Below are 21437 nucleotides of genomic sequence, written 5' to 3' on the forward strand. Positions count from 1 at the left end.
ACAGTCTGTGCTGAGTTTAGCACCTATGTTTGTGAGCCATTCCAGACAGCCTGCCACGCACTTTGACACTCACCTCAACTATTGTGATGTTCCCCTCTGGTGTTATCTGGACTGGTGATCTGCTAGGTCACTCCAAACCTTGACTCTGGGAGCCAGCCTTACCCTGCTCTGCTGTGAGAACCCCCACTCCTGGGGTGTTCACGCACAGCCTCGGGCACATAAGCTGCTCCCAGCTACTTGTAAGCAAATGACTCGCCAATATCTCCGGTCCCAGACCCAACCCTAGGAACCTCCGTCTTGCAGTATCCAGTTATGCCCGCTGGATGCTGCAAGCTTATATAAGTTCGTCAATTTAACAAAGAAATTGATATGTACCGGGCTTGTTCTCCCAAGGGGAGTCTCTGACACATTGTAAAACACATGCACTGCTTCAGGAAGAACAAACAAACAGATTTATTAACTATAAAGGTAGATTTTAAGTGATTATAAGTCAAAGTATAGGAAGTCAGATTTGGTCAAATGAAATAAAAACAAAACGCATTCTAAGTTGATCTTAACACTTTCAATGTCCTTAAAAACTTAGATGCTTCTCACCACAGGCTGGCTGGTTACTTTTCAGTCAGGCTCTCCCCTTTGATCAGTGTTTCAATAGCTTGGTGGTGGTGGTGGCGGCTGTAGATGTAGGTAGAAAAGAGAGAGCATGGCAAAATGTCTCTCCCTTTTATCATGTCATTTCTTTCCCTGAATGGCTCATTTCCCCCCCCCCCCCCCCCGCCCCAGAGTCAGGTGGGCATTACCTCATCACAATCCCAAGCTGCCCAAAGGAAGGGGGTGACTCCCTTGAGGGTCTAACAGATTTGTTTGTTGCTACCTAAGCCAGGGTCCATTGTTCCTGTGAGGCTGGTCTGGTCTGTCCCATCCATGCCCTGACAAGGTGTGAACTGCCTCTCTGTTCTTGGAGAGTTTTTGCATGGGCTTGCTTTAAGCCACGAGGACACATTTTCAGCCTCATAACTATGTACATGAAATTATAATTATAACCTATAACCTTACTATACTATTACTGTAACAAGTACTATAACCTCACTATAACAACCATGCTCGGTGCATTGTAAGCCTTCCGAAGGACACCCAACATGACAAACTTTGCAATGGATACCACACAATCATTTTATAAAGATGAACATGGGGGTGTAGGGTGTTCCTCCGAGGTACAGAGCATCACACCTCCCCTCTTAGTTTACTGCAAGAGGGTTAGTCACTGTTAGTTTGTTATCGTTCTCTTGGCATCCAGCAGTTAAGGCCATGAGGCAGTGTGCCTCAGTTTCTCCATTCTCACACAGCAAACCTGGGGTGTTTTTTTTGTTTGTTTTTGTTTGTTTGTTTGTTTTACAGTTTCTCTGCTGTGATAAGCTTTAAACCTGTTTACAGGTATTAATTGAAAAGTAGCATCATCATAAGGTATAACATCAGTAACAAAATTCTTATCCCCAAACTTAACATTAATACCAAAATTTCTCTCTCAGCTGTGCGTTTACAAGTATCTTTGTGATACCATGCCCTCTGTTCAGATATTTTAATTTGAGGCTAGTTTGTTCATTACCCATGGTGTCCTTTGACTCTTTCCCATGTAATCCGTCACTGACTTTTCCTTCCGCAAAAAGGTGGTTAGCAAAGCTGAAACTAACAGCAGACAGGCATATACAAAAAGAACTGAAGGCAACCACTCCCCCCTCAAGTTTGTATGGTAGTGTTGCTCTCTGCTTTCCCCATTCCCTCTTCCTGGGAGAAGTCTTAAACACCAGAAGGGGAGCATAAAATGCTTATAATGTTATGTAATGGAAGAGAGTTTTCTACATGCTTGTTAACACAAATATAATTGTACAACATGAATTTAATACAGAAGTTCTGTTTGGCTGTATTCCTCTCTTCTGAAGTTGTTTGTGCACTTTCTGTTGATGTGAGTGAAGTGAGTTCATAAAGCATAAACACTGGTATAATTTTAATTTAGCAAGGACAACTAGTTACATTTTGAATGTAATGTTCATAAAGTCATGTTCATATTAGTGCATGTTTAGAAATACTATGAATTTTAGTAAGAAGGGAAAGCACAGTACACTTCTACAGGAGACAAAATATTTGCTTTAATTAATATTCAGCGAGGTAGTATCGCTACATAATCAAAAGAGGCACTGTTTTTAGTCTTTGGCTTGCAGTTATTTCCTCCTCTGCACTGCAAAAGTCAAAATTACGAGCATGTAGAGACTTCCCCCACTCCCTCCCCTTTCATAGGTATGCATGGCTACCAATCAACTTGAAACCAGTAGATTACACGTGTGCAAGGAAAGGGAAGTGCTTCACAGGAATTTCAGAATGAAAGCTACTTTTTCTTAATTAGAAATTAGGAGCTGAGAAAGCCCTCATCTCAACAGTTCACTAGGAAACAATGTTTCAAACATTGTCCTTCATTCAGTATATAATCACATTCTTTTTAAACAAATGTTGTTGTTGTTGTTGTTAAAGGGACAACTAGAAATCAGTTGGTTCACAAAAGTGAGTTCGAGAGTTGTTTTTTTTGGCGCCACACTTGCCTCGTGTCTCCCTGCTAATTATTACTAGTTTTAACCACATTTAAGCATTTCTTTAAAGTGCATACTTCTCTCCCACGTTGTGTGAAAGACCACACAAATAGGAAATAATTATTGGAGAAATAATGAAATTGAGTAGACAAACAACTGTCAAATACTCGAAGCAAGTAAACAGAAAAGATTTTACATGATCTTTTGTGTTACTTTTAAACACATTAAGAAAACAGAGAAGCGTAGTTATTGAAGTTACCTGAATTCCCTTTAACCTCTGAATTGCTATTACTTGTGGCAATGGAAGAGCGAGCTTATCTGGAAAATCTACTTCTTGTTCCAGCTTCCTTGTTTTAAAAAAACTGACATATCCAGTTTAATAAGTCTGCAGTAATTGGATACAATTCTTGATTTTGAGAGAACGTACAGGAACCACCACATGTAAGCTATTACATTAAACTCTCCTGTAAGTTGTATACAAAACAAATACCCAATCAAAGCATCTGGCTTTATATGAAGCTTAAATTGACTAAATTCCAATGTTAACTCCTTGATCCCACAGAGAGTCAGAGCAAGAAATGGATGCAATGGCAACCATTTAATTTTGGGAGCAGGGGTTTTTTTATTGCAGAGGTGAGGTAAATGCTACTGGAAAATGAAAAATAAATGACAACTATTGATTCAGAACAGGAAAAACATTGCAAGCAGCAGGGCTAGCTTCCCCACATCATCTTATTAAGTTCTCTCTATTTTTTAGTGAAGGAATCAACTTTAGGACAAAGAGAAAAAATCTCTTCATGCATTCAGTGCTTGACTTCTCCCCTGAAACAGCCAACAAGGCTGCCAGTTTTGTGGGGATTATTGGCCCATTAAGAAATTAGACCAAGAATCCTAATGCACTTTTAAGCGGCCACTTGAAGGCAATGACTTTCCAACACAGTTGGGGTCCAACTTTAACTAGTGGCCTCGGGAGAAGCCCCATATGCTGTAATAAGTCCCTGTGGCATCCAGTTCCTCATAATTGTCACAACCCACATTCCAATACAGCCACATTTTTTGTAAGTGAAGAACACATCAAATAGAAAGGAAAATAAAGTTACTTCACTTCTAAACATGTGTTGTGCAGTTCTAAGTCCTGAAGCAACTTTCTCAATTACATGTTAGTATGGAAGATGGGTACCCAAAAGCAGTGGAGCTCTTCAAGTGTATTTCACTCAGTACTTTGGCATGTCATCAACTTAGCAAACCTGACTAAAGAAACAGACATCACCACAAGTCTGAAGTCATTTAAACATTCAAATATGCACAACTGCTGTATTGTTTTTCAAACAATTGTTATTCCCCCAATTCTGTACGCACATTGCTCAGAATTTGAGATTCAAGCAAGCTCAGTTCTTTCCCATCGTATAGCTCTCGCAGTTCGTTCGATTCATATTTTATGGACGGCTTTTGCACTTGGGTCCCAGGCTCCAGAGCATTTTCTCCAACTATTTTAAGATTCACTAATTTTATTTTCCAGGTATTCTCTCTAACTGGACAGCGGATGAGTCCAAAGATTTGTTCAAAGATGCCCAAGCAAATGTTGCCTCTATGTACTGTGCCAGCTACCGCCACCACTACTAACCCATGTGGAGAAATTACACACTTCAGTCCACCAGCACCCAAGTTGGGGTTCAGTAAGAGATACTCTTCTTTCACCAGTGAGAGTAAACGGAGGCTCACCAATTCTGCACCAACGTATTCTTCCATGTTTTTTTCTAACGTGTTGTAACAAAATTTCAGTTTGACATCCTCCCAGAAATGCTGTGGTCCCCACTGTTCTTTGGATTGTCTCCCCAAAGGATGCTGAGAGTTGAGAAGTTCAAAGAACCACTGACAGAATTCTCTTCCTAGTCTGTGCCAATCATTCTCTTCCTGTTGTTTTTGTCTCTGTTCATAGCTCTGTAATCAAAGAAAAAAGATTCGCTTATTTTTCTTAGAAGAATTTAGCAGCTGTTAATACAGAAGCTTGGTACTTACTATACACAAGTCTTTAATACACTCAAAAAATTTGATGTGCTAAAATTTTATTTTCTATTTTGCACATTCCTGAGTTTTTCAGACAGAATGCTTGAGAAGGAATAAAGCAAGGAAGTCCAACCTAAACCTCTATTCTTAAATAATGAAGATTCTGCGTGCTTGTCCATAGTTGGTGCCCAGAAACCTCTTTAATAGTCACTTTAGAAATACTTGAAGTAGTTACTCTTAAGAGAAATGAGAAAGGTACTTAAAATTGGTTTGAGGAATAAGCTCAACAACTCTGGATGAAATCCTAGCTCAATTTAAGTCAATGGCAGTTCTGACACTTACTTCAATGGGGCCAACATTTTTCACACTGTTTCTAAAGAGTATGATTTAATCTTGCTGCGTAAAAAGGAGTTGTCTGTACAAGTAAATTCTAGCTAAGATTTACACTTAAAACCTAAGATTATGGCAATACCTTGTCAAACCAAGATAAAATACAGAACCAAATGGCTTACAATACATATCCTCAATAAACAAATATCCCCATTTACTTGGGAGCAATGGTAGCAGTTCTCATACTAAAGGTGGCCACAGTAATTAACTCTACCCTCAATGTCTCCCTTTATTGTATTTGTCTTTGACAGATACTAGCAAGCTAGCTTTATGCTTTGGACCCTCAAATGACCAGATGGACACAACAGTCCATCAGTCCTGATCAGTATCAGCCATTTTTTGTGGGTCCTTGATGCAACATTTGAAGCTGCTGGAGTATCTCAGAACCTACCTGATATTTCAACCCGAGGCAGTAGAAGATGCTAACAAAAAGAAAATCTAACCCAGGAAGAACTGGATAGTTTAGGATTATTGGGAGATAAAACTTTTCACCTCTAGATTACCTACTTGAACCTAGATCGGTTTTATTAGTGACAGAAAGTCAATACCACCGGAAAGCTGTCTGGTCACCTATGTGAAGGGAGTCTGATCTTCACCATGTTTCTAACAGAAAAGTGTCCAAATCACAGTCTCCCAGGGTATCATAACTGCACCCTTTCATCAGCTCTAAGACTACTGGAAAAAATATTTTAAAATAGTAACCCAAAACAAACACTGGCAGCATGAAAGAATACAAAAAATAGTCTGAAGCGATCAACACAGCTCCTCACACAAACTAAGTTTAATTTGTTTAAAAATCTCAAGGCAGCATGGTCCAACAGAGGACGGTATTAAAACTAGGTTCGCCGCTAATTCACTGTGTATCTTGGGCAAGTCACTCAACTTCTGTATCCCTGGTTTCCCGGTTTTTACAGGTGGGAAATTAAACTTACCTGCCTTTGCAAAGCATTTCTAAGATATAGAGGAGGAACCTATGTAACTGCTAAGTATTAGAAACAAATGGACTAAACCAATACTAACCTGAAGGGTTATTTCCTTGAAGCAGCCCGGCGAGGCTGCAGTCTGTCCTGCAAATACAGCTGAGAATGATGGAGATGAAAGCAGAAACTAAGTTGTTATACGTAGCCAGTAGCAAGGGGAAGATCTCGTTGAGGACAGAATAGGGATAAATTGCAATACATTTAATAAAATGAAACCAAGAATAGCAACTGTTAAGAAAGGTATTGGGGGACAATGAAAATTGGAACTTTAAGTGTTTTATAGCTGTGTATGTTACCATGTACAGAGGAGGAAGAAATATGAAGACTTAAATATTTGGGAAATAAGTTGTTATATTTTAAGTACAGACTGGCGGGTTACTTTTAAAGATACATTTGGCTGATACTGGGATTCAGAAAAGGAAGTTTTCTGTCATCTAGAGGAAAAACACTTTCCCAGATAAAGGGAGAGTGAATTCATGCAAGTCAGGGATCTGTACAGAGGAGCACTAGACAGTTATCCATTTGTCGCCCAGGTAGGCACATCTCTCGAACCAACTTTGTTCTTAGGGACATATCCTTTGCTTTCTCTTACAATACAGGCTGGTTTCTTCACTGAATATTTTATGACTGAAACTTTGTGACGAAAAGATCCTTAATTTTCCATTAAGTTCTAGCCTACTAATGCCAAGCCCCAGGTTACGAACAGGAATTAGATCTATAGGATGAACTGCTCATTTTTTCGTCTGCATTTGTTGAGTGAGATACCAACAACGCACATCTACATCTTTTGGTACTTGCCAATTAACAGCATTCCTTAAAAGCAGATCAAGTCAGAAGCAAGTTCAACAAAGCTACTCCTAAGGTCGTGATCATTATCTTCTGGAATCAAAGTTCGGATAATAACTTCTGTGTTTGAATTTCATATTTAAATTAAATATATACTCCAGATTTATGATGCCATGACTTCTCACCCCCATTCCTGCCGCAAGCGTAAGTGGAAGGAGAAGCCTGACCATAAAGCACAGCTGAATTTCCCATTCTTTCTGCATTTCTCGTCATGTATCCTTCACTGTCTTAAATATTGCAAGTTTTCACTCTTGCTGCTTTATAGAAAGCTTCCAAAACAGAGTCACAATAACACAAGCCTTATAGTATGGTACATTATTGAGACAACAGAAGAACTAAGTTCCTTAGCATGTCCCATCTTCTGGGTCTGTCTTTAAGATTGTAAATTCTGTGGGGGCAGTGAGTGTTGTGCACAATAGCAAGCATATTTTTGCCACTCAAACAGTAGCCTATATACATGACAAATTACTTTCCCCAAGGGAACAAGTCAGCAAAATTGCACATCAGTAGCTACAGAGCTCTTTGATAGTCAGATTGATGACCATTATGTCTCTGAGTCACATAACTGCTTAATAGTAATCATGGCTACCTCAAGTTAGAAACTTTCGATCCAAGAAGAATGATAAACTAGAAAAAACCAACCAACCAACCAAAAATATTTTGCAAAATAAAATGAGGAGGAAGTTCAGATCACACACAAACTTGTTGATAATGAGGCATATCTAGTCACATCATATTAAGCAGAGGTTAGAAAGAGACCTGTTCGGTAGCAGGGGTAGCGCTGCTGCCAGTCCTAAAGTTTCAGAAGAGTGACAATTTTTCAACATCCATCGTGCATTTCACTCTCCACTTTCCATACATACCAGAAATGGAAAGGAAGATTACTTTTTGCAAGCCAACAGCAATTGGACCATCTAACCAAATGATTTGCCATGTGACCTGTTACTTAAAAACTAAGGGCAGCAGTGCTGTTTTGGTGCTATTGTCACTTGGCAAAGTGGGAGAAAAGCAGCTTAAAAAAAAAAAAAAAAAAGAGAGAGAGAGAGGCACAGTTTATTTTCCCAACAATTGAGACTAAACTTTCAGAACACTTCTCAGAAAATTTGTGACCTTGAAGTTTATGGCGCTTCCCATGTCCATTAACTTTATGGGAGTCACATGTTCATCTTTAGACTTATCCAGACTCTGATGTACTATTTTGTCTTAATTTGTGACCTACTGATTCCACTCATTGCAATTCAAAGTAGTTGTTGTGAGGAAGACACAACACGTTAATTATGTACTCAGACACCAATGAACAAAGTGCATTTTATCTATCAAGATAGTTACAGAATTTCCAGATATGAGATTCCGATGTGCAAATATGAGAGGATAATTTTTTTATTAAGTGAAGCTTTTAAACCAAGAAAAATTTCAGTTCCACTACAAACACAGGAAAACACAACCATCCTCGAGCAAGTGCTGGAGGAACCAACTAGGGGCAGAGCTCTTCTTGACCTGCTGCTCACAAACCAGGAAGAATTAGTAGGGGAAGCAAAAGTGGATGGGAACCTGGGAGGCAGTGACCATGAGATGGTCGAGTTCAGGATCTTAACACAAGGAAGAAAGGAGAGCAGCAGAATATGGACCCTGGACTTCAGAAAAGCAGACTGACTCCCTCAGGGAACTGATGGGCAGGATCCTCTGGGAGAACAACATGAGGGGGAAAGGAGTCCAGGAGAGCTGGCTGTACTTTAAAGAATCCTTATTGAGGTTACAGGAACAAACCATCCCGATGTGTAAAAAGAATAGTAAGTATGGCAGGCGACCAGCTTGACTTAACAGTGAAATCCTTGCTGATCTTAAACACAAAAAAGAAGCTAACAAGAAGGGGAAGATTGGACAAATGACCAGGGATGAGTATAAAAATATTGCTCAGGCATGCAGGAGTGAAATCAGGAAGGCCAAATCACACTTGGAGTTGCAGCTAGCAAGAAATGTTAAGAGTAACAAGAAGGGTTTCTTCAGGTATGTGAGCAACAAGAAGCAAGTCAAGGAAAGTGTGGGCCCCTTACTGAATGAGGGAGGCACCGGAAAAGCTAATGTACTTAATGCTTTTTTTGCTTCTGTCTTCACGAACAAGGTCAGCTCCCAGACTACTGCACTGGGCAGCACAGCATGGGGAGGAGGCGACCAGCGCTCTGTGGAGAAAGAAGTGGTTCGGGACTATTTAGAAAAGCTGGACGAGCACAAGTCCATGGGGCCGGATGCGTTGCATACGAGAGTGCTAAAGGAGTTGGCGGATGTGATTGCAGAGCCATTGGCCATCATCTTTGAAAACTCATGGCGATCGGGGGAGGTCCCGGACGACTGGAAAAAGGCTAATGTAGTGCCCATCTTTTAAAAAGGGAAGGAGGAGGATCCGTGGAACTACAGGCCAGTCAGCCTAACCTCAGTCCCTGGAAAAATCATGGAGCAAGTCCTCAAGGAATCAATTCTGAAGCACTTGGAGGACAGGAAAGTGATCAAGAACAGTCAGCATGGATTCACCAAGGGCAAGTCATGCCTGACTAAACTAGTTGCCTTCTATGACAAGATAACTGGCTCTGTGGATGAGGGGAAAGCAGTGGACGTATTATTCCTTGACTTTAGCAAAGCTTTTGATACTGTCTCCCACAGTATTCTTGCCAGCAAGTTAAAAATGGCTGAATGAATGGACTATAAGGTGGATAGAAAGCTGGCTAGATCGTCGGGCTCAACGGGTAGCGATCAATGGCTCCATGTCTAGTTGGCAGCCGGAATCAAGCGGAGTGCCCCAAGGGTCGGTCCTGTGGCCGGTTTTGTTCCATATCTTCATTAATGATCTGGAGGATGGCGTGGACTGCACCCTCAGCAAGTTTGCAGATGACACTAAACTGGGAGGAGTGGTAGATACGCTGGAGGGTAGGGATAGGATACAGAGGGACCTAGACAAATTGGAGGATTGGGCCGAAAGAAATCTGATGAGGTTCAACAAGGACAAGTGCAGAGTCCTGCACTTAGAACGGAAGAATCCCACGCACCGCAACAGACTAGGGATCGAATGGCTAGGCGGCAGTTCTGCAGAAAAGGACCTAGGGATTACAGCGGACAAGAAGCTGGATATGAGTCAACAGCGTGCCCTTGTTGCCAAGAAGGCTAACAGCATTTTGGGCTGTATAAGTAGGGGCATTGCCAGCAGATCAAGGGACGTGATCGTTCCCCTTTATTCGACATTGGTGAGGCCTCATCTAGAGTACTGTGTCCAGTTTTGGGCCCCACACTACAAGAAGGATGTGGAGAAATTGGAAAGCGTCCAGCGGAGGGCAACAAAAATGATTAGGGGACTGGAACACATGACTTATGAGGAGAAGCTGAGGGAACTGGGATTGTTTAGTCTGCAGAAGAGAAGAATGAGGGGGGATTTGATAGCTGCTTTCAACTACCTGAAAGGGGGTTCCAAAGAGGATGGATCTAGACTGTTCTCAGTGGTAACAAATGACAGAACGAGGAGTAATGGTCTCAAGTTGCAGTGGGGGAGGTTTAGGTTGGATATTAGGAAAAACTTTTTCACAAGGAGGGTGGTGAAGCACTGGAATGAGTTACGTAGAGAGCTGGTGGAATCTCCTTCCTTTGAGGTTTTTAAGGTCAGGCTTGACAAAGCCCTGGCTGGGATGATTTAGTTGGGGATTGGTCCTGCTTTGAGCAGGGGGTTGGACTAGATGACCTCCTGAGGTTCCTTCCAACTCTGATATTCTATGATTCTATTATCTCAGTTTGGCTGAGAAAAAAATGTCAATGAACTTACAAGCAATAGTTGTTCCACATAGGCAATATTCTTAGGTCTTTCAGAATGTAAAGCTCACCTGTTTATTCGGATTAATATCCTCTGTCTCTGCAACACGATCTGTCAGCTGCCCACTCCAGTACTGCTTTGCATGATGAATGAGCTGGTGTTTTTCAGAACAAGGTGGCACCACAACTCCTTCTTTTGCCAGGTATTTAAAAATTATTTCTCGATAGACTTTTCTTCGTTTCAAGAGTTCTTCTACACTTTGACTGTAAACTAAAATTGCATGAATGGCTTCTGGAAATAAAGGAAGTTAAGTCAGCAACTGCTTCTCTCATTAGAAAACCAATCTGTTGATTTTCTGACTAAAGTAAAAATTTCAACTTGAACATTTTTCTCAGTGATGACCAGTATCAAACTCATGCAAATATCGTTGAAAGACATTCAGCAAGCCATATGCAAAAGCCTGAAATGTATCTGTTGCCTCAATGGCCTAACAGAAACTGATCCTTGAATCAGACCTAACTGGCTGAAACTAGAGCTGAACAGTTTATTTGGGGGCCGAATTGAAGATCCCCAAAAAATCAGTTGAGTTCAAACCTAAACTAATTTTTTTAAAACTTTCCTCACCAAAAAGAAAACCTAAAATATATATATTCATTTTGGATTAAACAACATATTTTTGTACTCAGAAGGATTTCCCCTCCCCACCCAGTTTTTGGGTGTTTACCATCATTTTGGCTGTTTTTAGTAAGTAAAGCTAAATTCCTAAATGAAACATTTTAAAACAAAAAATCAAAAAATTGTTTCAAAACAGTCAATACAGTTTTGATTTTTTCAAACAAATTCTCTTTTTTCCAGCCAGAACTATTCACCAAATTCCTCCATAAGATGCTAACAGTTTTGGTGCCCTGAAATTGCATTTTTGGGCAAACTATTTGCTGGAAAAATAATTCACTTGGGTCTAGATGAAATTCAAACCATGCAAAACAGAGACAAATGCTTATAGGTTGTGGAAGCAACTTGGCTGTAACAACTCCACTGGCTCAAATTCTCTGCTTGCATACATTAATCATGTATGCAAGCAGAGGGTCTTGCCGGAGCCCCCAGTTCCTTCTGGATGTCCAGTGACTGCCAAAGGGACTTTATTTGAGCTTGTCAAAAAGGACAACCCTTTTAGGATGTTTATCTTGCCACTCACAGAATGTGCTCCAAATGGGGCTACACTTTCAAGTGATCTCGAAACTCCAGCTGCTGCAGGACACAGCAGCCAACTTATTTCAGGCAAAGGGAGCCCTGCACATGTTCACTGAGATGCATTAGCTAACAACTTACTTTGGGTTAATATTTAAGTTGGCTTTGACCTAAATTATTTATCTCGATACCGCAACCTTCCTCCCCACAAATGATACTGCAACAGCTGTGATCACTTGAATCAAATCTAAAGTCACTTCCACCATTGGTCTGACTAAACCTGGATCTGATGTCCTTCAGAACATGCTGCAAGGCTTCTTTGTGTTCCCAGGAAAGGAACAGTATAGATACAGGGTTGAAAGAGAGAGAATTTAACAGAATAGAGGGCCTTTTATGGTCTTTCTGAACAGTTGAGTTTTTAATCAATGTATAATTATTTTACTAGCCTGGATAGATACTTTTTTCTGCGAGGTTACAGTCAGAAAAGTATATCTTCAAGAGGGAAATCCTAATGTTCTAATGTCTGCTTGCCCTCAACGACTTCCCTATTTACATTTTATCGATAATACATAACATTTTGGTTAACTACCAGCCAGTTCTGTAAACTTAAACTGGGATTTAAAAAGCTGTGTTCTTTCTACCTCACATGTCAACAATGCAGATTTCTAGAATCAGAACTTAGATGGTGATTCTGCCAGCAATAAACAGAACACAGTTCAGTGAGATTCGCCTTCCATAAGCCATTACAGGTGTGAAGGCTGATGAAAGTATAAATGTTTACAATGTACAATAACCAAATATTTAAGATCCAGGGGAATGCATTGTGCAATGTAGGAAGGTGCCATTTTTAATATACAATTTTTCTGACAGAAAGCACATTACTATTGGAAACCCTTATTTTTCAGGGGTTTATTGCTCAGGAAATATTACAAGCTGAAACTTGGCCTTTAAAGAAGTCAAAGTAGCCAATTCTAATTTTAGCTGATGTTACACATCAAGCACTTTAGTATTTGATTCAGAACACCTTATATTTAGGAAAAGACTGTCTAGTTAAAGTTAACTTTACTTATCCTTATTGTATTCTATAAGTACTACAAAAATCCTTAAGTTAAAGCAAAGCAAAACAGTCACATAAATAAAAATGAGTCCTCAAAAAGGAATGCAAGATATACAAATGAAAGATACTTTGCCCTATGGGCTAGTAACTTATTTACCACCTGACTGTGCATGTTTCTTTCAACAACTGAGAGTAGAAGTTACTCATGCCAGCAGCAGCATTAACTGGTGTTTCAGTTAGTTGTAATGCAGACCTGCACCTTACCCTCCCCCCCTCCCCCGCTACTTTTTTTAAAGGACATAGAACTTACATGACACACACACACTACTTCATAAAGTATGAAAAGGCATTTCATTGTCAAACATAGAAGACAGTAAGCGTTGACTATCTTGGTAATTTGTTCAGAAATCTGAGTGCCTCTCAGAAGAGCACAATCCATGATTTTACTCATTGAAAGCTGCTTTTGGTATGAACATCTCTCCTGCTTGTTTCAGAGTAGCAGCAGTGTTAGTCTGTATTCGCAAAAAGGAGTACTTGTGGCACCTTAGAGACTAACCAGTTTATCTGAACATAAGCTTTCGTGAGCTACAGCTCACTTCATCGGAAGTGAGCTATAGCTCACGAAAGCTTATGCTCAGATAAATTGGTTAGTCTCTAAGGTGCCACAAGTACTCCTTCTCCTGCTTGTGTAGAGCCTAGCATAATGGAGTACTGATGCTGTTTGGATACCACCACAATACACTAATAAAAAACAGACTTAACCCACAGAAAGATCCATGGAGGAAAGAGGCTCTAAACAGGGATACAATCAAATCAAGTCTCAAAGGCTCACACATGGTGTAATTTTTGGGCTACGAAAACAGCTATGGCATTTACCTAACCAAGGAATTATGAATTATTATTTTCTTTGAAAGCGGCAACGACTCCTGTGGCACCTCACAGACTAACAGACGTATTGGAGCACAAGCTTTCGCGGGCCGACCAAGTAGGTATTCACCCACGAAAGCCCACGCTCCAATACGTCTGTTAGGTGCCAAAGAGGACTCTTTGCTGCTTTTACAGATCCAGACTAACATGGCTACCCCTCTGACATTTTCTTTGAAAAATATCAGCAATCTACTTAGCAAATGAAAAAAAAAAAAATCTAGAAAGTCCGTTTACCCCCGCCGTGTTTCCTATTTCAATACCGCGTCATGCTTGAGAGGCTCAGGCACCCGAGCGGCGCGATGACTTGACAGACCGGCATGAAGCCAGCAGCTGGGTAACCGCGCAGGCCTCAGAGAGCAACAGAGGCTTCAGCCTCGTCCCCGCCCCCGCCCGGTTAACAGGCGCGAGGCAGCTGACTGGCCAAAGCGCGGGCCGCGCTGGGCGCTGCTCTGGGCGAACGCGGCAGGGCCGCCCACAGGCCGCGCACCGGGCGGGCGGGGGCAGCGGCGCTTGGGGACACAGCTCGCAGCGCAAGGCTCGTACTGCGCCGGCGCCGAGGAGCCCGCGAGAGCTGAGCGGCGGCCGGAGCCCGTGACCGGCCGAGGCCCTGAAGCCCAAACCTCAGGGAGCCGCTTCAGTGGGCGGGGCTGGGCGGGGCGTTGGCGGCTCCAAAGGGCGGGGCACTGACCCGCCGAACCCGGCAGCGCGAGACGCCGCGCGACCCCGCCCCCGGCTAAGGCAGGGCCCGCCTGACAAAAGGGGCGGGGCTAGCGCTAAGGCCCGCCCCTTCCTCCCCCTCAGCGGGCCCCAAGCGCCGCCTCGGCCCCGGCCCCACCCGCCTTGTCGGCTCTGCGGCAGCACCAGGCGGTTGGTGATCGTGTCCGTCAGCGACGTCAGCTCCTCCGTCTCCAGAAGCTCCAGCAGCGCCCGGCACCCGGCCCGCTCCCGCTCGCTCAGCCCCATCGTCCGCCCAGCGGCAGCCGGCGCCGGGCTGTCGGCAGCCCCCGCGCTCCTCGGCTCGCGCAACCAGGACAACCAGCTAGCGGAAGGGACGAAGCTTCCGCAACCTGCGTGGGCGGCCGTAAACAGCCCCTCATGGGCCGCCTGGGAGCAGCAGCTAACGGGGCCCGGCTGGAAACGGGCACCTCCCGGCACTGTGGTTCCGGCCCTTTCCTAAGCCCCGCCCCTAGAGGCCGCTCGATGCCGGCTGCGGGGGAAGGAGGTGGCTGGGGCGGGGTGTTGGTGCTTTCATAGGGAAGGGGAGACCATGCAGACACCCCCACCCTGACCCCAAACCAGGGCAGCTTCTGATACACCGCCCCTGTCGCCTCTCACCACTAGGGGAGCGAGCCTCAGCCGCTCTCTCTGCGCCGAGAGTAGAGGTTTAAGGACAAAGGGCAGGTCTACACTGCAGCGCTAGACCGATGCTGGGCAGGGGTGGGAAGAAGCCACGCCTTGGAGTGATGTAGTCATACCGACCTAACACCCCCTATATACAGCCCTGGCAGCAGAAAAGCTTCTCCCATCAACATCGCTACCGGCTCTCAGGGAGATGGATTAACTACGCCAAGTGGAGAAGCTGTCCCATGAGTGTAGGCGCATCTTTACTTAGGGCATGGCTACGCTTGCAGTTGTAGAGCGCTGGGAGCTAAACCAGCCTTTGGAGACCGCAGCAGGGAGAAGGCTGCCGCGTGTTTACACTCTCAGCTGGAAGTGCACTGCTGTGGCTACGTTAGCAGCACTTGCAACGCCACAAAGAGCAGTGCATTGTGGTAGCTATCCCAGCATGCAAGTGGCTGCAGCGTGCTTTTCAAATGTGTGTGTGTGGGGGGAAGACAACTGTGACAGGGCATGTGTTGTGTGTATGTAGAGGGAGAGAGAGTGGGTTTTGGGGGAGCTGAGAGTAGGTCACCATGCTGTCTTGTAAGTTCAGACAGCAGCAGACCCCCCCCACCCGCCTCCCTCTCTCTCTCTCTCTCACACTCAAAGCAAGCAGCATTCCTCAGTAATGGTTCCTTTGTCCCAGAGTAGATAAGCAGCCAGCTGTCAGAAACAGAGCTTTGAAAGGGTATATCAGCATTCCTACAGCAAGTTCAAAACAATGACAAGAGTGGCCACTTGACTTAAGGGGATTATGGGACATTTCCCGAGATCAATCAGAGCACAACAATGCAACGCCTTGTTCACAATGGCACCACGGCGCTCCAGCGGGGGGTGGGGGGGCCTGCATAGCAAACATTATTCCACTCGCTGAGGTGGAGTACCAGCAGCTCTGTAGCCGTGGAGTCAGAGTGCTCTACGTGCCTTGCCAGTGTGGACAGGTGGTGAGCTAGTGCACCCAGGGTTCCTTTATTGCGCTGTAACTCACAAGTGTAGCCAAGGGAGTAGCACAGGTGTACAGCTGGGGCACTGTATATGGAGACAAGCCCAGATATTCTCCTCTCAGAGCTTTTGGTTACGGGCCGAGTTCAGTTCTGCACAAAGGCAACAGGCAGGCACTCCCTATGCCACTTCCCTGGGAAGCCAGAGGGTAGTCCAGACCCCTGCCTGACTCTCACCTCAGCCCTGCTACAGCTACCCACAAGGGCTTCATACCACGGTGGTATTTTTTTGCTCACGGGGCTACTTGTCCTGGCCCTTAGGAGGAAAGAGCCACCTAATAATTGTAGGCTTTGAGGTGGCACAGTGCAACCTCTCTCTCACTTGTTTGGCTTACTAATTCTTGGTCATGTGACCAGGGTCTAACTGATCACCATGTGTAGGGTAGGGAAGGAATTTTCCCCAGGCCGGATTGGCAGTGATTGGGGAGGGGGGGGGGGCGGGGGAGAGAGAGGGATTGCCTTTCTCTGCACTGTAGGTCACTTGACAGAATTTAATCATTTTCTTGCCCTTGCAGGGCCCTTGGGCAGTGGTGCTTCTCGGTCCCTACCTGTTGCACAGAATAGTTTAGTCTCCTGGGGGTTGTACTACTTCTGTGTTCTAATTTCAGATGTTGGGTTAGTGTGTAGATGTTGGTGGCCTCTAACAGATAGAAAGTCAAACTTGCCGATCATGTGATCTCTTGTGGCCTTAACCTCTGTGCATCTAGGTCACTTTGGACCTAACCTTGATTTCAAGCATCTCCTTTCAGGTATAGGCTCCATACCCCATTACCAATCCCTGGCAATAATGCATCTTCCTAATAAACTAAATTTTTAATCATTCAAATGGTCTAATGTTTAATAATGATCATTTAGAGAGCACCTTCAATCCAAATCTATTTCACAATATTTTCCCTACACATTTGTTCAATTATATATACACACACAGGAATCACTTCTTCAATAACTGAAATTCAAGTCTCTGGGTAGAAATTGATAAACTAGTAAAATAGGAATGTATCTTAATGTCACCTTTTCAGCACCAATGAAAACCATATGCAATGGTTTTGCTAGTTTAACCCAGTCTGATGATGGACAACGTAACTATACTAACTCATCAACTCCTGTTTAATTACTTCAGTTACCCTCTTTTTTGCCTCAGACATCCACATTGCCTTTTCCATTGTATACAAAATGCCACTATCTTCCTTCCTCTCATTTCAATATGTCACATTCATGTACCTCAGTATGCCACACTACCAAATGAGTTAATTTATGAAAACAATTAGAGATCACTGGATGAGTTGCAAAGTACTATGTATTATTATCTGAGGAGGATGTCTTTTGACTATTACAGAAGTTGGGCAGTATGTGCCAAAAGCAGGAACAGTGGTTCTAACCAGGTAGTGCAGTCATCCATGACAGAACCAAAACAGAAATATAGCTCGATGAATAAACTGATTATCTGGTCATTATGGGAAGAGCACTCAATCTTCTATAGTTTAAGTTGCAACGTTCTTCCTGCTAAAGGATGAATTGCAACTCTACACTATTTAACCTAGTTTATTAGTGCATGTTGCTCTTCAGATGCTTTGGAGAGCGTTTGTAGATTGTTTGTAGATCTTCCTGCTAAAGGATGAATTGCAACTCTACACTATTTAACCTGGTTTATTAGTGCATGTTGCTCTTCAGATGCTTTGGACAGCGTTTGTAGATTGTACTGTATGTTTATATTCTGAGGACCAGCCCTTGACACAAACAAGAATTATATACAAGATGATGGTTGAGAAAAAAAGAAGAGGTTTGAGTAAAGAAATTCCAGAAATTGATGTTTTTATGGTTATAACTTGTTAATATTGCACATGAACTATGTTGCATAGTACAGGTTAAATTATAGACATATGGTTATAATTCTATAGCTAAGGCTTTTACTCCCTTTCCAGCTAAATTTTGCAATCTCCTGCTACTTTATTTACTAAAAAAAAAAATCCTTTCCATCTTAAACTTCACATGTGTGGGCTCTACCAAGAGAATTTTGTAAGTAATTTGGGGGTTATCTAGATGAGGTATTGAGTTATGGGACCCTTCAACAAGTAAAGTGTACTTAACTGTTTTGTAAAACAAAGAGGTAAAATTTAAAATGAGTTTTATTCATTAGTCATGTATGAGATCTAGTTCTCATGACGTAGGGCACAAAATTTAAGTATTTTAAGCATTGACCACCCATCAGATAATGGAAGGTTTTATAAGGTTTTTACATTTTGACACTGTGCTAATAGAGTTTGTAAAGCGTTCTGGCACTGGCTGAAATGCTCATGTTAAAAAGAAGTTACAAACTCTGTCACAGACCATGTGTGTTTCAGTGACTGTCCTCTCTTACATTTTAGTGATTACAACAGTTGTTTTCACACTTTGTTTCTGGGGACCCAGTTGAAGAAAATTGTTGATGCCCATGACCCAATGGAGCTGGGATGAGGGGTTTGGGAGGGGCTCAGGGCCGGGGTTCAGGGTGTGGGAGGGGGCTCTGTGTTGGGGTGCAGGCTCTGGGGTGGGGCCAGGGATGAGGGGTTTGGGGTGCAGGAGGGGCTCTGGGTTGGGGTGCAGGAGGGGCTCTGGGTTGGGGTGCAGGAGGGGGTCAGGGCTCTGGGCTGGGGATGAGGGCTTTGGGGTGCAGGAAGGGCTTCAGGTTTGGGGGCAGCTCAGGGTTGGAGCTGGGTGTCAGGGCTCTGGGCTGGGGCAGGCGATGAGGGGTTTGGGATGCATGAGGGGGGGTTCCAGGTTTGGGGGAGCGCTCAGGGGTGGGGCAGGGGATTGGGGTGCAGACTTACCTCTGACAGCTCCCGGTCAGCAGCACAGCCAGGGTGCAGAGGCAGACTTCCCGCCTGTCCTGGCACCGTGGACCATGCTGCACCCCAGAAGCAGCCAGCAGCAGGTCCAGCTCCTAAACAGAGGCATGCAAGTGGCTCTGCGCAGCTCTCACCTGCAGGCACCACCCCACTCCCAGCTCCCATTGGCCAGTTCCAGGCCAATGGGAGTGCGGAGCTGGCGCTTGGGGCGGGGGCAGCGCATGGAGCCCCAGGGCTCCCCTGCCTAGAAGCTGGACCCACTCCTGGCCGCTTCCAGGGTGCAAGGCGGTGTTGGAGCAGGTAGGCACTAGCCTGCCTTAGCTGCGCAGCACCGCCGATGGGACTTTTAACGTCCCAGTCAGCGGTGCTGACCAAAGCCGCTACAGTCTCTGGGCATTCATACTCTGAGCAAGGTGACCCAGTGCCTTACATGCTGCCACCCAGTACTAGGTCGCGACCTGAACTTTGAAAAACACTGATTTACACAACCTTTCACAATTCTAGCAAAATACTTTAAGAAGTCAGTCTATGCAGTTTCCAGAAATGTTTTTAATTACTTTCTAAAAAAACCTAAGAAATTCTCAGAAGTTGCATTGACGTAGAGCTGAGAATTTCCACTACAAACTGTACCGAATAAAGTTATTACAAAAAACAAGCAATTGGTAACTTGGAAATTAGTAATTAAGATTGCACAGCCAAACTTTGTGTAAGAACATAATATAATCTGTATAGCTCCTCCCATGTTCAAAGCACATACATTAACTACTCTTCAAAGCCTTGTGAAGTAGGCATTGTTGAAGCATGAAGGCAAAACTGGCAGAGAAGTTAAGGGACGGTCCTAGGCCACAGAGGGAGTCTATCAGAGGCCGAATAAGAACTTGAACTCCTGATTCCCAGTCCTGTGTTCATACCAGCAGATTAACATCCCTCTCTATGTAAGGTAGATCTGTTTACACCTGTCCATAAACCATTCGTCTTACTCAAGATATCTGTTATAAGCCACACTCCCTCCCTGTCAAGTTATCTGTTTCCCTGTGCCCTCTCTTCCCTATGGACCTAAGCCCCTTTCTATCCCTTTTTGGATAGCAGTAGCTGTCTTCACCAATAGCTACCATATGAGGAGATAAGTCAATGACTGGGAGATTGAGGAGGCTGCCAACTAGTTTCCTCTTCCTGTGGGATCAGGAGAATCAAAGTCTTCCTGCATTGGGTAATCGGGATGTGCACAGGGATTTGCCAGCTTTGTCCAACGTCTACTGTTTCTGCTCTGATTAGGCTGCAACATAAGGGAACAAAGTAAATGATGCTAGTACTGGACAGCATGGGATGGATCATTTGATAATTGTCCTGTTCTGTTGATTTCCTTTGAAGCACTTGATATTGGTCACTATGGGAAGACAGGATACTGGGCTAAATGGACCATTGATCTGACCCAATGCCAATTCTTATGTCAAATGGTGAGGGAAAAACCTTGCAGCCAGATCTTGGTTCTTTGCTTCAGTAGTAGCCTTCTGTTGGGCTCCTGCTACTATTGTGGGGACAGGATTTACTAATGACTGTCCTTATGTTTTATCCTCTACCTATCTGCCATCAATCTACCTACCCGCAACAGCCAATCACCAAACGACCATAAGTGATCTACGCTTCCCATACAAACCATGAACTGCCATACTGAAAATATAATGAAGATAAGGAACTGGCACAGAGATTAGTTATCAGGATCAATACTGGAGTGACATTTTTGGCTCCAGTTGGTCCAACATTACCTTTTATTACAGTAGATAAAATACCTACCCTCCCCTTCCACATATTTGTGAGCCAACTGAGACACACTTGGATCTTCCAATCCTATTGCCCATTAACACAGAAGCTCACCACTTCTCTCTCCATTTATCAGTATAATCCAAAAGTACCATTTCTTAGCCTACATTCTTTGATTTGATGAGGAGTCTCATTTACACATTAAAATACGCAGTCTTAAACACCCACATATTCTGATTCCAGTACCACAGTTAGCTGAATTTGGAATTTGATTTCTCAACTCAGTGCTGCCTATATTTTTTATTTTAAACTTACCTTTTTTCCTGAAAGGGAAGAGTGCGGCAAAAGGGTTAACTTCCAAGCCTTAACTGAAGACAGTTGACATAATATGAAAAAACATATTATGCATATTATGCATTATACTAGGCATTTCACCTAGGTCTCAATATGCTTCACAAGTATTATCACTAGAGCTAGTCCAAACTCAGGATTTCTGTTCTACAGGAAATGACATTTTAAAATTTCCCTTCCCTTCATCCCAAATCAGAACAAAAAGTTAAATTTCCTATCAAATGAAATTTGAAAACATATTGTTTCAACAATGTCAAAGCATTTCATTCAGATTTTTATATTATAAATTATCATCTTCCACAAACTGGAAATTTCAAAAAATAGTTTCGGAAATATCTAAGTGACCTTATTG

The 21437-nt window shown here is 43.4% G+C and overlaps 1 protein-coding gene across 1 annotated transcript; it reads right to left on the reverse strand.

Moving 5' to 3' along the window:
* Positions 1-1387: 1387 nt before the first annotated feature.
* Positions 1388-14866, reverse strand: C1H3orf38 (chromosome 1 C3orf38 homolog). Its single transcript, XM_037907115.2, has 3 exons — positions 14607-14866; positions 10666-10886; positions 1388-4520 (listed from the first exon to the last, which is right to left on the reverse strand). Exons 1-3 carry the CDS (start codon positions 14728-14730, stop codon positions 3915-3917), a joined length of 951 nt encoding a protein of 316 aa, XP_037763043.1. The 5' UTR covers positions 14731-14866; the 3' UTR covers positions 1388-3914.
* Between the last annotated feature and the right edge of the window lie 6571 nt (positions 14867-21437).

The sequence above is a fragment of the Chelonia mydas genome, chromosome 1, assembly GCF_015237465.2.
Source record: "Chelonia mydas isolate rCheMyd1 chromosome 1, rCheMyd1.pri.v2, whole genome shotgun sequence".
Lineage (NCBI taxonomy): Eukaryota > Metazoa > Chordata > Testudines > Cheloniidae > Chelonia > Chelonia mydas.